This window comes from Podarcis gaigeae (assembly GCF_964106915.1).
Source record: "Podarcis gaigeae genome assembly, chromosome: 13".
Taxonomy (NCBI): Eukaryota; Metazoa; Chordata; class Lepidosauria; order Squamata; family Lacertidae; genus Podarcis; species Podarcis gaigeae.
The window spans coordinates 8,390,594-8,404,374 of NC_139689.1; the positions used below are offsets into that span (position 1 = coordinate 8,390,594).

General features: G+C 42.0%; 1 protein-coding gene and 2 gene segments (V, D, J or C); all 3 read right to left on the minus strand.

Annotated features, from left to right (window-relative positions):
- LOC310828869 (Ig mu chain C region-like) overlaps nt 1-13,781 on the minus strand; it is an 89,906-nt gene that overhangs the window by 62,102 nt on the left and 14,023 nt on the right.
- LOC310828753 (uncharacterized protein) overlaps nt 1-13,781 on the minus strand; it is a 274,212-nt gene that overhangs the window by 14,097 nt on the left and 246,334 nt on the right. For both annotated transcript variants that reach the window (XM_083706516.1, XM_083706517.1), the window contains 2 exons: nt 2,812-3,117; nt 282-617 (listed from right to left, as the gene is read on the minus strand). In XM_083706516.1, coding sequence (XP_083562642.1) covers nt 282-617; nt 2,812-3,117 — 642 coding nt within the window. The remainder of the gene's footprint in view (nt 1-281; nt 618-2,811; nt 3,118-13,781) is intronic.
- The window catches only part of LOC310828875 (Ig mu chain C region secreted form-like), a 1,309,992-nt gene continuing 1,309,087 nt past the window's right edge, over nt 12,877-13,781 (minus strand). Inside the window, exon 8 of the C gene segment in view lies at nt 12,877-13,480.

Consider the following 13,781-nt stretch of genomic DNA (forward strand, 5'->3'; position numbering starts at 1 on the left):
GACCATATAACACCAGTCCTGAAAGACTGCATTAACTCCCAGTACATTTCTGAGCACAATTCAAAGTGCTGGTGCCAGGTGGACGGGGTATGCATGTATGTATGTATGTATGTATGTATGTATGTATAAATAAATAAATAAAATCTCTCCCTTTTAGGTGACCTGGTCTTAAGCTGTTTATAACATAGCTCTGTTGCATACATCCTGGCAAGCCCCTGGTAATAATGCATAACCTCCACCCACCCATCATTCCCTTATCCTTAAGAGCTGGTAGTTCTTACCCTGGCACTTGCTGGTGTTGTACATTATGATGTCCGGGCTACGACCTGATCGAGCCACTTTACATGTGTAGATGTCCCCTCTGTCCCAGCTCTCTTTGGTGATATTCCGTCGGACAAATCTGGAGTAGCTACTGCTTTTCCCTTGGTCCGCTGTCAGTGACACCTGCACTCGGCCCTGCTCCACTTCTCCATTCCTCAGCCATTCCACATAGGCTTTCCCAGGGCCAAGGCTCCAGAGGAAGCATACCAGGTCTAGGCTGGTCTCTGTGGCCTGCTCACCGCAGCTGGGGGTCAAGATGTTAACTTGGATTGGCTTTCGAGCTTGTAGAGTGCAATCTGAGAGCAGAGAGCAGATTTTTTGTTATGTTTGCTGGATTAATTCGTATAAGAAAGCCTACAGAAAACCTATATAAGATGAGGCAAGATAGAAAAACAAACTATGAAAATGCTAACAAGTAAAACATAACACAGGGGTTGAGAAGAAGTGGTTCTACAGATGCTGTTTGACTGCTCTCTGCACCAGTCAGTCTGGCCCAATGGTCAGGATGATGGGGGTAAGAATTCAGCAACCTCTGGAGGAACACAGGTTCTCACCCGTGCTTTAAAACAACATCAGAACACATAATGCCCTCCATACCTCAAGAGTTGGGGTTTAGGTTTCTATCTTAAAAGTGTCCTTCCTTTCAAAAACAGCATGAGAAAAAGAGGAAATCTGGGGAGAAACGATGTGCATTCTTTCTTTCTATTGTGTGCATCTTTTAAAAAATATTAAATAGCAGCTGCTGGAGCATGGGAAAGTGGGCTAATAGGATTTGCATGTGGTGTGTACACAGAGAGGAGATTAATCATTTCCCTCCAGACTGTGATCCTGACAAAATCACCGCATCCTGAAGCTGCTACTGCGCATGGGAGGGAACATAAGATTGACATCAGTGGTAGCTTCCAATTCATGCCAAATAGCAGCTGGAGAAGGGAGGGGCACAATTTTCAATTGGATCACATTCCAGGAGGAAGAGGTTACCTGTTTCTTGGAGCCTCCAGTAGCTGATTTTTATATCGTTTTTAAAAAGGATGCACAAAACCATAACCCCTGTATTTAATGTCAAACATCCTCCGGCTCTCAAAGGGGGCAAGTTCATCTTTCAAATGCCCATGCTAATAATGCCAATTGTATGCTTCACATGAGCATTTTATAAAGTTGACTGGAAATGTATTGGGGAGGCTGGAATGTCACCTTAACAGTGCTTGCTTTCTGTCACATCATGGTTGCCAACATGGCAGAATGTGATAAAGCATGTTGTGACTGAAGGATGTGCTTTTAGCCTTGTTGAACCAGTTCCCTGGAATGCTCTTTCTTGGAAAAGCGTGTTCTCCTTCATGAAGAGCACATGTTGCGGTGGGAACTAGCAAAGCACCCACTGTTGCTGGGCAAAAAAGAGTTTGGCCACCATTATCTTTGTGCTGCCTGTTGCTGGGGAGATTTAAATGTTGCTATTTCATGATGGACGGCCATAGCTCTTAAATATCCTGTGCGCAGTGCTGAGCTTCCTCTTTTCGCTGTGCGGATCGGAACACCCACCCTATCTCCCTGTTTTCAGGTTGTTCACTTGCCCTTGCTATGCCTGTCATGGGGTCATGTGCTTTTGGGGCAGGGGACCAGTAGGGATTTTGTCCATTTGGCTGATTAGCTTTTGCCATTTGGCTTTTGCCTACTGTGTAGCAAATCGTCACAACTTGTAATGTTGTGGTTAGGCATTAGTTTTGGAATTGGTCGGTGGAGGGGTATGGATTGGCTGTGCCTGCCCCCCCCCCCAAAGTGCTGCTGCTGCAGGGGCTTTCCATTAAAGGAACCCGGGGGTTTGCCATGCTTTTGTTTGAACCCCTGTCAAGGGGCTGGGGCCACGCAAGAGCCCCTGGGAGCATTTGGGGAGAGGTGAGGCATGGTTCCCGGTCCCGTCTCTCTCCCCAAAATGTTTTTCCCCTTTCTGACTTTGTGGGCATACGAATGTCAGTCTGTCCTCGCGTGGGGTCAGATATTCGCAGCCAATGCCTAAGCAGCCACTCATATCGCTTGTAATTTTAATAAAGCTGTGGCCAAAACTATGCCAAAAACCTTAAACTAAAATTATATGTCAATTGTGTTTTATTGGGGGGTGTCTTGGGGACCTCAACACGCAATGACAGAAGCCCTAACGCTGTTATGCTTTCAGTGTATGTTGAAGCTGTTTCTCCCATGCCTTCCCTAATTAGTGCATTCTATTTTTGCAGCTTTCAGATTTTGTTGACTTCACATTTCCAATTTTGTTTTATAATCTGTATTAGATTCAGATTTTAAAAATTATGACTTTTTTGATCGTGGTGGCCAGTTTTGTTTTGTTTTGTTGTTTTTTTTTTAAAATGCTGAAGTGAATTAAAAAAACATGGGTACAATTGGCCCAAAAGAATAGCTGACTTTGTTTGTGTGTGGCATTTTTTAAGATCCCACAATCTGCTTTTGCCCCCCACCTGCCGCTGCCATCCCACATCTTACCATTGTAGTGGATGGTTGCTGATGGCGGTACCCCCTTTTCTGGCTTCTGGTTCACAAGGCACTGATAAGATTTTGTTTTAAGTTCTTCCGAATGGACTGTCAGCTGACTGGCACTGTAAAATCTGCTGCCTATTTTTTGCTGTGTTGCTGGGAACGTTTTTGCTTGACTGTTGCTGGGTTGCCACTCAATAGTTGCAACATTTATCATATTTGCAGCAAGGAGGCAGGCGAAGGTTACATCTGCCTTGTTTTCGTCGGAATCACAGCAAGGCATCAGGGGGAACACCAAAGGAGTTTCATGTTGATCTATAGGAAAGCAAAAAGAGAGGGCAGGTAATGGGGAATACGAAAAGACAGAAATAAATCTATGTTTACACTGCAGAAGCTTTTACAAATCCCACAGTCTCCAATAGGGTCCCCCCCTAATGTTCCTAGTAGTCATAGAGAAGTTTTCACATTCTTAGTTTTCAAAGCGGTCTAGCTGTCAGGGACTGAGCAGAGGAGGAATGGTGGAGACCGCCTCCCCAGCCTGACCCTTCCAGGGAGGAGGAAGAGGAAGACAGTATAGATTTACAACAAGGGTTTGCAGGAGGTCACAGCTCAGAGGCAGATGAGAGGGAAAGTTGGGACATCATGGGAGAGGACAAGCAGTCAGAGTCAGAGCAACACCTGGATGACATGTTGTCATTAGAAAGCATTCCACACCCTCCATCTCCTAGAAACCGGCAGGCCTTAAGAGTAGGAGTGCAAAGAACTCGAAGACAGAGGGCACAAAGTAGCACCTGTTGAAGTGATGTATGAGGAAGTGGGAGAGATGGGGGTTTGGGGTGGAGTTTCACTTGGGACAACACCATTGTCCAAGAGACTGAGTTCTATAGCCTCTCTCTATAAAGACTGAAAGAGAAAAGGACAGTAAGAAACTTTTCCTTGTCTTTATACTTTCTTGGGCAACCAGCTAGGAGCCGCTGACAGCATTCCTGATACTAGCAACAAATCTTATTTTGCCCCATTTAGACAACGTTTCTCAGTCATCATGTGATGCCGTTTCCATCCCCGTAATCCTTCCTCAATCCTCATCTATATCACTATATTTCCTTTTGTCCAGAACCACAGCACATGGCTTGATTTAACCTGATTTTCAGCTAAGCATTACAGAGGTCACACAAAACATTACCTGGTGGAACAACAATCCATGTGGCACATCAAAACCTTCCTCTGTTAGCTTCATTGCTCCTCTTCCCACTCAGTTCATAACAGAAATGGGATTAATCTATGATCCTCCAGAAATTATATCTGCCTCAGTTTACCAGAAAGCCATGCCCTAATGCTACAGAACTCCAGTGTGTTGAAGACTACAAGACATTTCCAATATAGGACTTAGGGTTGTATTTCCTTTTTAAAAAAATATTATTATCCTTAGGCACCAACAGAACACAAAAAAGCTAAACATTTACGTCATTTGTTACAAAGATACAAAATTAACAAAAAGAAAATAAACTCATATATTTTGACAATAAATCTTCTTTAACTTCCTGTCCCCCCATACTTAATTTCATATTTACTAACTTGTTGCATAAACCTGTCTGATCGTTTTACAATAAAGTATTATTTCTCCTGTGTCCTTGTTTCTTAATACAGCTACAGACGTTATTCAAAGGCAGCGACCGAGTTCATACTACCACAATTGTTCTTAAGATAAACTTTGAAAACGTCCCATTTTGCAATAAATACTTGTATTGAATTGTCTTTCATATTTTCGGTTAATTTAGCTAGCTCTGCATATTCAACTTATTTCTGTAACCATTCTGACCTGGAAGGGATTTTATCACTTTTACAATTAGTCGCTATTAGAATTATTGCAGCGTCAGTGGCATATAAAAATATTTCTCTTACATTCCTAGGAATGGCTGGTCCTGTAATTCCAATTTAAAAGGCTTCTGGGTTTTTTTTTATAAATGAAACCCTGAGTAGTTTTTGAGTTCTATATACAGTGGTACCTCGGGTTAAGTACTTAATTCTTCCAGAGGTCCATTCTTAACCTGAAACTGTTCTTAACCTGAAGCACCATTTTAGCTAATGGGGCCTCCCACTGCCACCGCGCTGCCGGAGCACAATTTATGTTCTCATCCTGAAGCAAATTTCTTAACCTGAAGCACTATTTCTGGGTTAGCGGAGTCTGTAACCTGAAGCGTATGTAACCCGAGGTACCACTGTAGATATCATCCCAGAAGATTTTAATTTTTTTACATAGCCACCGCATATGGAAGATTGTACCGATTCCTTCTTTACATCTCCAACAAGTACTAGATACATTTTTTCATACATTTTGGAGAGCTTCCATGGAGTCAGGTACCATCAGTACTGCATTTTTTGAAAGTTTCCCCTCAACATGTAACATGCCATGAATTTCCAATTTACTTTCCATAAATTTTCCCACTCTTTCAGATCTATATTGTACCCAAAATCATGATTAAATGGGCCCAGGATTTAGGGTTGTATTTCTAATACTCACAGGCCATTCTGCTCTGTATTGTATTGTATTGTATTTCTAATACTCACAGGGCATTCTGCTCTGTCTCTTAGAGTCTGTTGGCTCATTCTACTGCCCTGCATGAATTGAGAGTGTACCCTAGAACGGAAGGGGGCAGAAGGTACCCTAAATCTTGATCTACCGGCAGATCAGTGAGCAACTTGCAGCAGAATGGCAAAGATTTCTGACTCCCAATTGCATAAGAATAGCAGCAACAAAATACGAATTATATTGTTGAAGGAAATAACACGTATAGAAACCCGAAAGTAGATTTTTGTGCGAAAGAACTACAAGCTCTGTTGAGTTCTTATATACAAAAGCAGTTCATTGGCTCAGAGTTCTTTAATTCTGTATCTTTTGCATCATGCTCTGGTTAGTGCATCTCAGGGTCCTAGTGATAATAAGGTAGATCCCACAAGCTTAATATCCACCCACCTGTACTCCAGAAAAAACACACTAGTTCTCTGCTTCTACCCATTCCAGATAAACTGCATTTAAGGAGAATATGCACACTATTATTGATCTTCTGATTGCAACCCCTCTGATGAGTCTCTGAGAAGCCCCACAGATTTTAGGCAGCCCACATCAAAGCTACTATTTAAATAAATACTTAAGATTATTTATAGAGTTGACTGTGGACTGAATTTTGGCAGGAAGAAAACTGGACGCATCCCTGTGTCCCACAGTTGTCACATGCTTTATGTCGCAAAAATCCCTTTTCCTAAAGGGAAGGCCATGCAATTCAAGAGGAGTGCACAAACCCATAGCAGCTGTTTCAAGGCCCCACAACCCAGCTTTACAGACTTGGTACACATACCCCTAAACATTTTGTGAATCTAAGTTTGGCCTCATTGAGGGGCAGTATTTTAATATGAGTAGGAAAACGAGAGTACCCCTAAACATTTTTAAAGAAAAAAGCACTGGCTGCCCCCCAAAAGTAACTCTTGCACCCGTTCGACTCCAGATTTCTCATGCTGTTCCCCCTCCCCCTCCTCCTCTGCCCCACTCATTTTCCCAGGGTCTGGCTGAGTTGTTGGGGTTTTCCTGCATGTGTGTTTTAATGGAGCTGTTCAAATATTGCCCTCCCTTCTAATCTACCCCTCCTTTCTTGGTGTGCCCATTCCCTCCCCCCCCTTTTGCCCTTGACGAAAGGAAGGTTCTGTGGCAGGGGCTGGTTGTGACCACATGAGTACTACTAGACATTTTTCAAAGTTCCTTCTCTTTCCCTGCCCCACTCTTTTGCTTTACCTGGGTCTTGTGAGAGAAGGAAGCAGGGTGGAGGGAGAAAGAGGGGGGCAAAGGCTCGCTTTGCTTAGCTGAGAGGTGTTTGTGGTCAGCTGGGCAGTGATCAAAGGTAAACAAGAAAGAGACAATGTTGGAGCCAGAGGGAGGAAGGAAGAGACAGAGGAATGGAAGGAAGGGAAGAGGAAAGAGAGTGGGTGAGATGAATCTAATTGTTCTTCTTGGGACATCTTGCTGGCGCTGGTGTGGAAGAAGAAGAAGAGCTTGGATTTGATATCCCACTTTATCACTATCCAAAAGAGTCTCAAAGCGGCTAACATTCTCCTTTCCCTTCCTCCCCCACAACAAACACTTTGTGAGGTGAGTGGGGCTGAGAGACTTCAAAGAAGTGTGACTAGCCCAAGGTCACCCAACAGCTGCATGTGGAGGATCAGAGATGCAAACCCGGTTCCCCAGATTACAAATCTACCACTCTTAACCACTACACCACATTGGCTATATAATGAGCTATAGTGTAGTGAGAGCCAGTGTGGTGTAGTGGTTAAGAGCCATAAACTCGTAATCTGGTGGGAAGGTGGGGAGGGGTATTACTCAGAAGGGTAATAAGTTGCAACTTATTACCAAACTTAAAACCATGGAGAGACCTGGTCTGAACAAAGACATTGGATTCTTATCTCATTATTCATGACAAAGCCATTTTTCACCTTCTCACCCCTTGCTTTTTCCTGTAAAACCTATTGCAGTCGTTAAGAGTCGTCAACAGGCTCATCACAGCTATCTGCCAATCACCCATTCCCACCACCCTTCTGAGTAATACCCCTCCCCACATTCTCACTATATAGAAGGGTCTGGTAACTTCTGTTTCAGTGTATCTGAAGAAGTGTGCATGCACACGAAAGCTCATACCAAGAACTAACTTAGTTGGTCTTTAAGGTGCTACTGGAAGGATTTTTTTTTTTTTTTTTACTATGGCAGACCAACACGGCTACCTATCTGTAACCAAATCAAAAAAGAAAGCCTTCCCCAAGAGTGGCTAAGATGACAAAATGGTCCTTTGGCTTCCCGCCCTGCAAGGTCTACTGTTTCTCATTTCATTTGCCTTTCAACAGCATCTTCACATTCTATTGCTTTCCACCCTAAACATAGTTTCGTAGTGACTAAGGAGTCTCCCTCTAAAGTAAGCGCTAACAACCTTCCAATATCTAATGCGGGAAGCACACCTGCCGTCTTGAAATCTAGTTAGCTCTTTCAAAATAATTTCATCAATAAACTGTCCCTTACTGCCTCTGGTTGAAATAGTGTCTTGGGATTCAGTCATAATTACATCATAATTATAGGTAGCAACTACAGCAACAGTAATAATTTACAAGCAAGACGCTGTGTCAGTGAAGAATATATCTTTATTGCAGTATTACATAGCAATCATGATATAAATGAGAAACATTCTAGTCGGTACATATTGTGCAATGATTCCTTGTCTGTTGAAAGTTAAAAGTGCAAAAAAAGAAGGAAAAAAAGAAATTTAAAAGTGCAATATTCACATACAACTATGTATACAACTATAGCTGAAATAAAACATGACTACCAAAGAGATGCTGGAAAACACACATATACACTCAGAAAAGTGAAGCAAAATTGCACCATAGCTCTAAAATGTAAACAGTGGGTCTAAATCTAGTTCAAGCCAATGAGTATCCTGAGGTCATGATGCAAAGCAAGACGGAAAGGCTTGCATCCTTCCTTCTTCTCCAAAAGTGGACAAAGAAGTCAAGTCCTTTATTATGTTGCTGGTGAATAGAGAAGTCACTGTCCATTGCCAGAAGACCCTTCACGCTGCTATTTCACCTGGAATTGGGAAAGAAGAACTAATTTCGCTACTGAAGAAGTGCATCATGCAAGGACCTACCCTTTTGCAGCCTCTCATCCTGTGTAATGTGGACTACGCCCAACCGCTACCCCAATGATGTCAGAGAATGCTGGGCTCATGAAATAAAGGGTGAGAGGAAAGAGCAATAGTGGGAGTGGGGGAGATGGGGAAGAAGCTGAGATGTAGTGGAGAAGAGCAGCTGAGGAATGAAGGTTGGGAGAGAAGCCATGGTGGAAGAGAACGGAAAGGGAAGTGGACAGGCAACAAAGTAGAGAACAAGTGAGCACCAGCTACTGACTGAAGTTTGACTTGCCGAATGGTTTCACAAAATGGCGCCTGTCCTTGGAGCTTGTTCTGGCCTGCTCTTGTGAAGCCTGCTGGCCCTCTTGCCCTCCCAGTTCCACTTAGTATAAGAGAATGGCTATCACCTGTTTCACTTTAGTACACTGCCTTCCATTTGTTTTTACCTTTATGACGGTCACAGTGGCACTGTAGAACAGGCTCACGAGAAAAAGGATGATGAAAGTGGAAAGGATGGATGAGATGTTTTGGAACTCCTCATCGTCGACGTCCACGATCCCATCTAGGTAAACTTTGGACAATACACGGAGGTCAGCACTTTCTGGATGGTGATTTCTTATTGCAGCTAAATGACACAGAGAGTAAGAGAATGTTGCACAAACAAGGTGAGGGCTGAGGACCTCGGGGGGGGGGGGTAAACGGGAAAGAGATGATTTGGGAGGCAGGAAAGTTCTGTTTTTAGGTAGTGATTTTCAAGCAAGTGACAAATCATTGCTTAGTGGTGCCTTAGGCACACCAGAATTCTGCACTTGTGGTATGAATGAGGGGTGCAAATTAAAGATCTACCTACATATCTATCTATGTAAATTCACAGGAATGAAGGTTGCAGGTGATTGCATGCTGCTATGGGGGGCAAAATGGCAAAGCAACTAAAGTGAGCTCCTGCCCAAAGAGTTGAATTCATGCTTCTTGGAGCCATCGATTTTTTAAAAAAATGAGATCTGCATAAAAATACCTACTTAATGAGTGGGGAATGAGCTGTCACAAACTAACCCCGTTAAGCCCTCATGAATTTGATAATAACTTTCCTCCTGGTCCTGATGTTTTTGTGAAGTCCTTGGAAGGACTGCATTCCAACTTGCAAAAACCGCCTGTTACAATACAGCTATTTATTACAGAGCCATAATATGATGCAATCTAATTTTTGGAATTGATTTTGCAAAATCCACTCTGCAATGAAGGGAAGAGAAGATATCTTATTTTGGGGATATCCCTGTGCGGGAGTTTATGTCTCATTCATTACTTTTATGTGTCACTCATTAGATGATTGTTTTCTACAATTATTGTGAGTTATTTTAGCATTTTATTTTATTTTTCACCTTCCAGGCACACACACAGCTTAGACTGAGGCCCCACCCTGGCAGCAGTATTTTAGCATTTCATGTAGCAGTTCTAAGCCTACAAAGGACTTTACAATTAGTATCTCATTTATTATCACAACTCTGGGTCAGTCATGATGTGAGATAAAGTGGTTTGCCCAAAGATGCCCAATGAGATTGGGGCTGAGGACTAAACTTAGATCTTCTGGGCTACCAGCTTGTCATATTTTATGTGTATTCACACATGAATGTCCACGTGTGTGTGTGTGTGTGTGAGAGAGAGAGAGAGAGAGAGAGAGAGAGTGCGCCAAGATCATTTCATTTTATGGATTTCCTTTGGATTCACTCCTGGTTACAAACATATGTAATGCAAACAGTGGTTGATTATATGTCATCTAAATCTTGGAGAGAGGTGGTAAAAATGGTATTACAAACCTGTAAGGTTATATCATATTACAAAATCTGGAAGTAACAATTGTTGGAGGAAATGTGGAGTGATGGGAACGTACAGATATGTGGTGGGATTGTAGTTAATGAATTCTGGAAACAGATTGGTATAGAAATATCAGGAATTGTGGATAGGAAGGTGGAAATATCTCAATTAATCCTTCTTATTACTCTCAGTAGCACCAAGTTAGAAACAAAAGAGGAATGTAAATGGGTAAAATTGATGGTAATTGCAGCTAGACAGGTTATAGCAAGTGATTGGAATAATGCAGAAGGGTTAGGGGTGAACCAATGGAGGGAAAAATTGAAAAAATATTATAATCTTAGAATATCTAACTGTGAAGATACATAAAATGAAAGGGTTTAAGGTCAGTGAGAAGGAGGAGGATTGGTTTGAGAAGATATTGAATTATTTGGGCAGGTTTGAACAACTTGAGGCAATTAAAATGTTAAAAGTTAAATAAACCTTGTGGAGGGAGGAGTGTTAAGTTAAATAAAATTGTAAATATAGCTGATTTGAATATATTATCATTGATTATGTATATCCAGTGTATCAGCTGCCTGGGGGGTTTCACTGTTTGTTTTCACTATTTGTGTTTTGGTTGTTGATAAAAATAAAATAAAAAAAATAAAATTGGAGAGTGATGACTACTTATACCAAATACGAAAGGAAATTGAGTATAAATATAACCCATTCATTGAGTCTCCCCAATGTGGTAACTGGGTTGCAACTCAACAATACAAAAGGTGGAAGGCCTTCCACCTTGCTGTGGAATGGCTCAAGAATGGGATTTTGGCTCAACCTTATTCCACAGCTTGCCATTGCTAGGAAGGAATGGGAAACCGTATGGATGGTAAAGGGGGACTTCTGCATCCTGGTGCCTGTTGGTCTTCATTTAATGGAACATGAATGAGGCAACTGAAGATGTGTTTGTCTTTGTCATAGCCAAGCATTCCTCCCCGTGGGTTTGAGAGAGTAGGAAGAATATATAGTGTAAGGATGACTTATTCCTTCAAATGGGGAACTTGTTTCTGTCCTCATTCTCTCCCTAGCTCCCACTAGCCAAAAATCAATGGCAGAGGATGCTTCCAGGGTCCTTAATCTAAATGAGGTGTAATGGCCGCCCAATGGCCATCAGTATTGGAGGGATGCTTTTAGAATAGGATGCAGAGATTCAAGAGAAGCAGCACTTCTGTGTGCCTCCCATCATTTATTTGATCCTGTAAGTGATTGCTGCTCTCCATATTGGTGGAAGATTTGAACTGGCCAAAGAGAATGTAGTCCATAGATGTGTATCTGTGTCAACAGTTTCAACGTAGCTTTCACCCTCAAAAACTAATGATTACAAAAATGTTACTACTTTGTAGTAATGGACGAGATTACTACTTATGTCACAAGAGCTTGAGATTCTTTCATCAGCAAGAGTCTTGATGAATTAAGTGATTTATGAACTGTTTATTTAATGCTCTGTTTCTAAAGTTATAGATTAACTGTGGAAATTTGTTGCTAGATATGCACCCGAGTGTCTTCAAGAGAACCCCTCAATGTCATCCATTGACATGTGGGAGACTACCTTGGTGGTGGTGGTTGCGATCATTATCATCATTGATGTAAGGTATTGGCTCTTTGCTACTTGATAAACTTGTACTGTGGGGAACCCAAATGGAAGCGATGCCTTGCTATCACCCAGTCACATGATTATTTATATGTACACGTTTTGCTATTGCCTTCAGCCTTTTGTTTTAAATTCTCAGTCAAAAATCAAGATAAAGTGAATCAGCTTCCGCAGACCGAGTGAACTTAAGTCAACAACATGTTGTGCATTATATGTGTGGCCTCAGATATTCATATATTTTGCACCAGTATGTCAATATTAAAATGACTGATCTCATAAAATACCTTGCGCGTGTGTGTTTCAAATGCTCTCTGAAATCACTCTTAGTGACTTCTTCACCAAGTATCAAGTGTGGATATAGGTGGTTGCTTGTGAACACCCAGTGAATGATGCATCCCCTTGCTCATATCATTTTTTTAAAAAAAGTTGTACAGGGCAACCCCTGCATGTACAGAGTGTTTTCCTTCTGTTTTTAAGATGCCAGGGGGAGGCTGAGTTGAGAATGACTCTAAATTACACAATGTTGGAGCTGGAAAATCGATGTCATTAGATATAAGAATAGGTGGCACCTAACTTTCTTAACCTGCTATTTTCCACCCCAGATGTAGGGATAGAACAATTTAGAAGGAGTTGTTGGGATGTGTATTTTAATAGGGAGATGAAGAGATGGAATAAAGAGCTAGGAGATCAAAGATCAAGGCAGTCAGTGGCAGGGGTTTGGGAGGGGAAGTACGATTGCAATAAGTCAGTACTTGCAGTGCAAACTCTCACATTTCATTCAACTTCTGACAATCTCATGCTTACAGCATCCACATAATAGCTAAAAGGGTTGCTGTGGGTGGAATTTCCAGAGAAGCTTTATTTCCCATTGTATTCAAATGGGAGTTAGGTGTCTCATTCCATGCTTGCGCAACTGAAGGTTAATATTAACGGTCATATCAACATTTCCCACAAGAAGCCAGGTTTTCTTTCATTGTTTGAAAAAAAATCAATTCTTTATTGCAAACTATTTATTTCTTCCAAAAGATGTGGTCAGTTAACAATTTAACATTTGAGACACATCTTTCCTTAGAATCAAACCCCAATTTTCAACTGAAGAATCAATAATGAAGCAGGAAGAGACACAAGGAGGAAACAGATTCTGGTGGTAATGGGAGCATGGAGAGAAACTATTAGTTGCAAGTTGTGGCCGTATCGGAGAGCACTAAGGAGACGTTGACAACAGTTGGTTTACCCGTGTTCTTGTCCACGGTCTTCTGAGTGCTGTTCATGGGCAGCGCCTCATGTCCCACGACACAAGTGTAACGATCTCCATGACTCCAGTCACTTTCACTGATGTACAATATGCTATAGGCGAAGAACTTTCCTTGTGTCTTGGGCTCTTCTTTGGGTTCACTGACATAGAAATCTCCAGAATTCACTGGCTGATCATTGTGGAGCCACTGCAGAAAGATACCTTTGGGGGAGAAACCTTTCACTAGGCAAGTGAGGGTGGCTGTTTCTCGCAGAGCTAGTTCTTCTGAGGTAGGCGGAAGGACATAGACGGCTGGGCTAGATTGGGGGCCATCTGGAAGGTGAAAAAAGAAGAAAAGGAATGAAAAGACAATCAAATGTGCATTCCTTATCATTTTTACCCACAATTCCTTTTGTTTCATGAGACCTGACTTAACCTTTGGCCTCTCGGATATATAGGCTTGGCTGTTTTGAGAGAGACAGGGCACTTTAAGTACCAGAGTGAAGCCTTTCAAAAGGGAACTGGGCAAGTCAGATTGGCGAGGCAGCAAAATGGATCAAGTCCTAGTTTTGATGCAACAGCTGTTTATGGACCAGAAATGGACCCAGTTTTTACTGAACAGTTGGATCACATG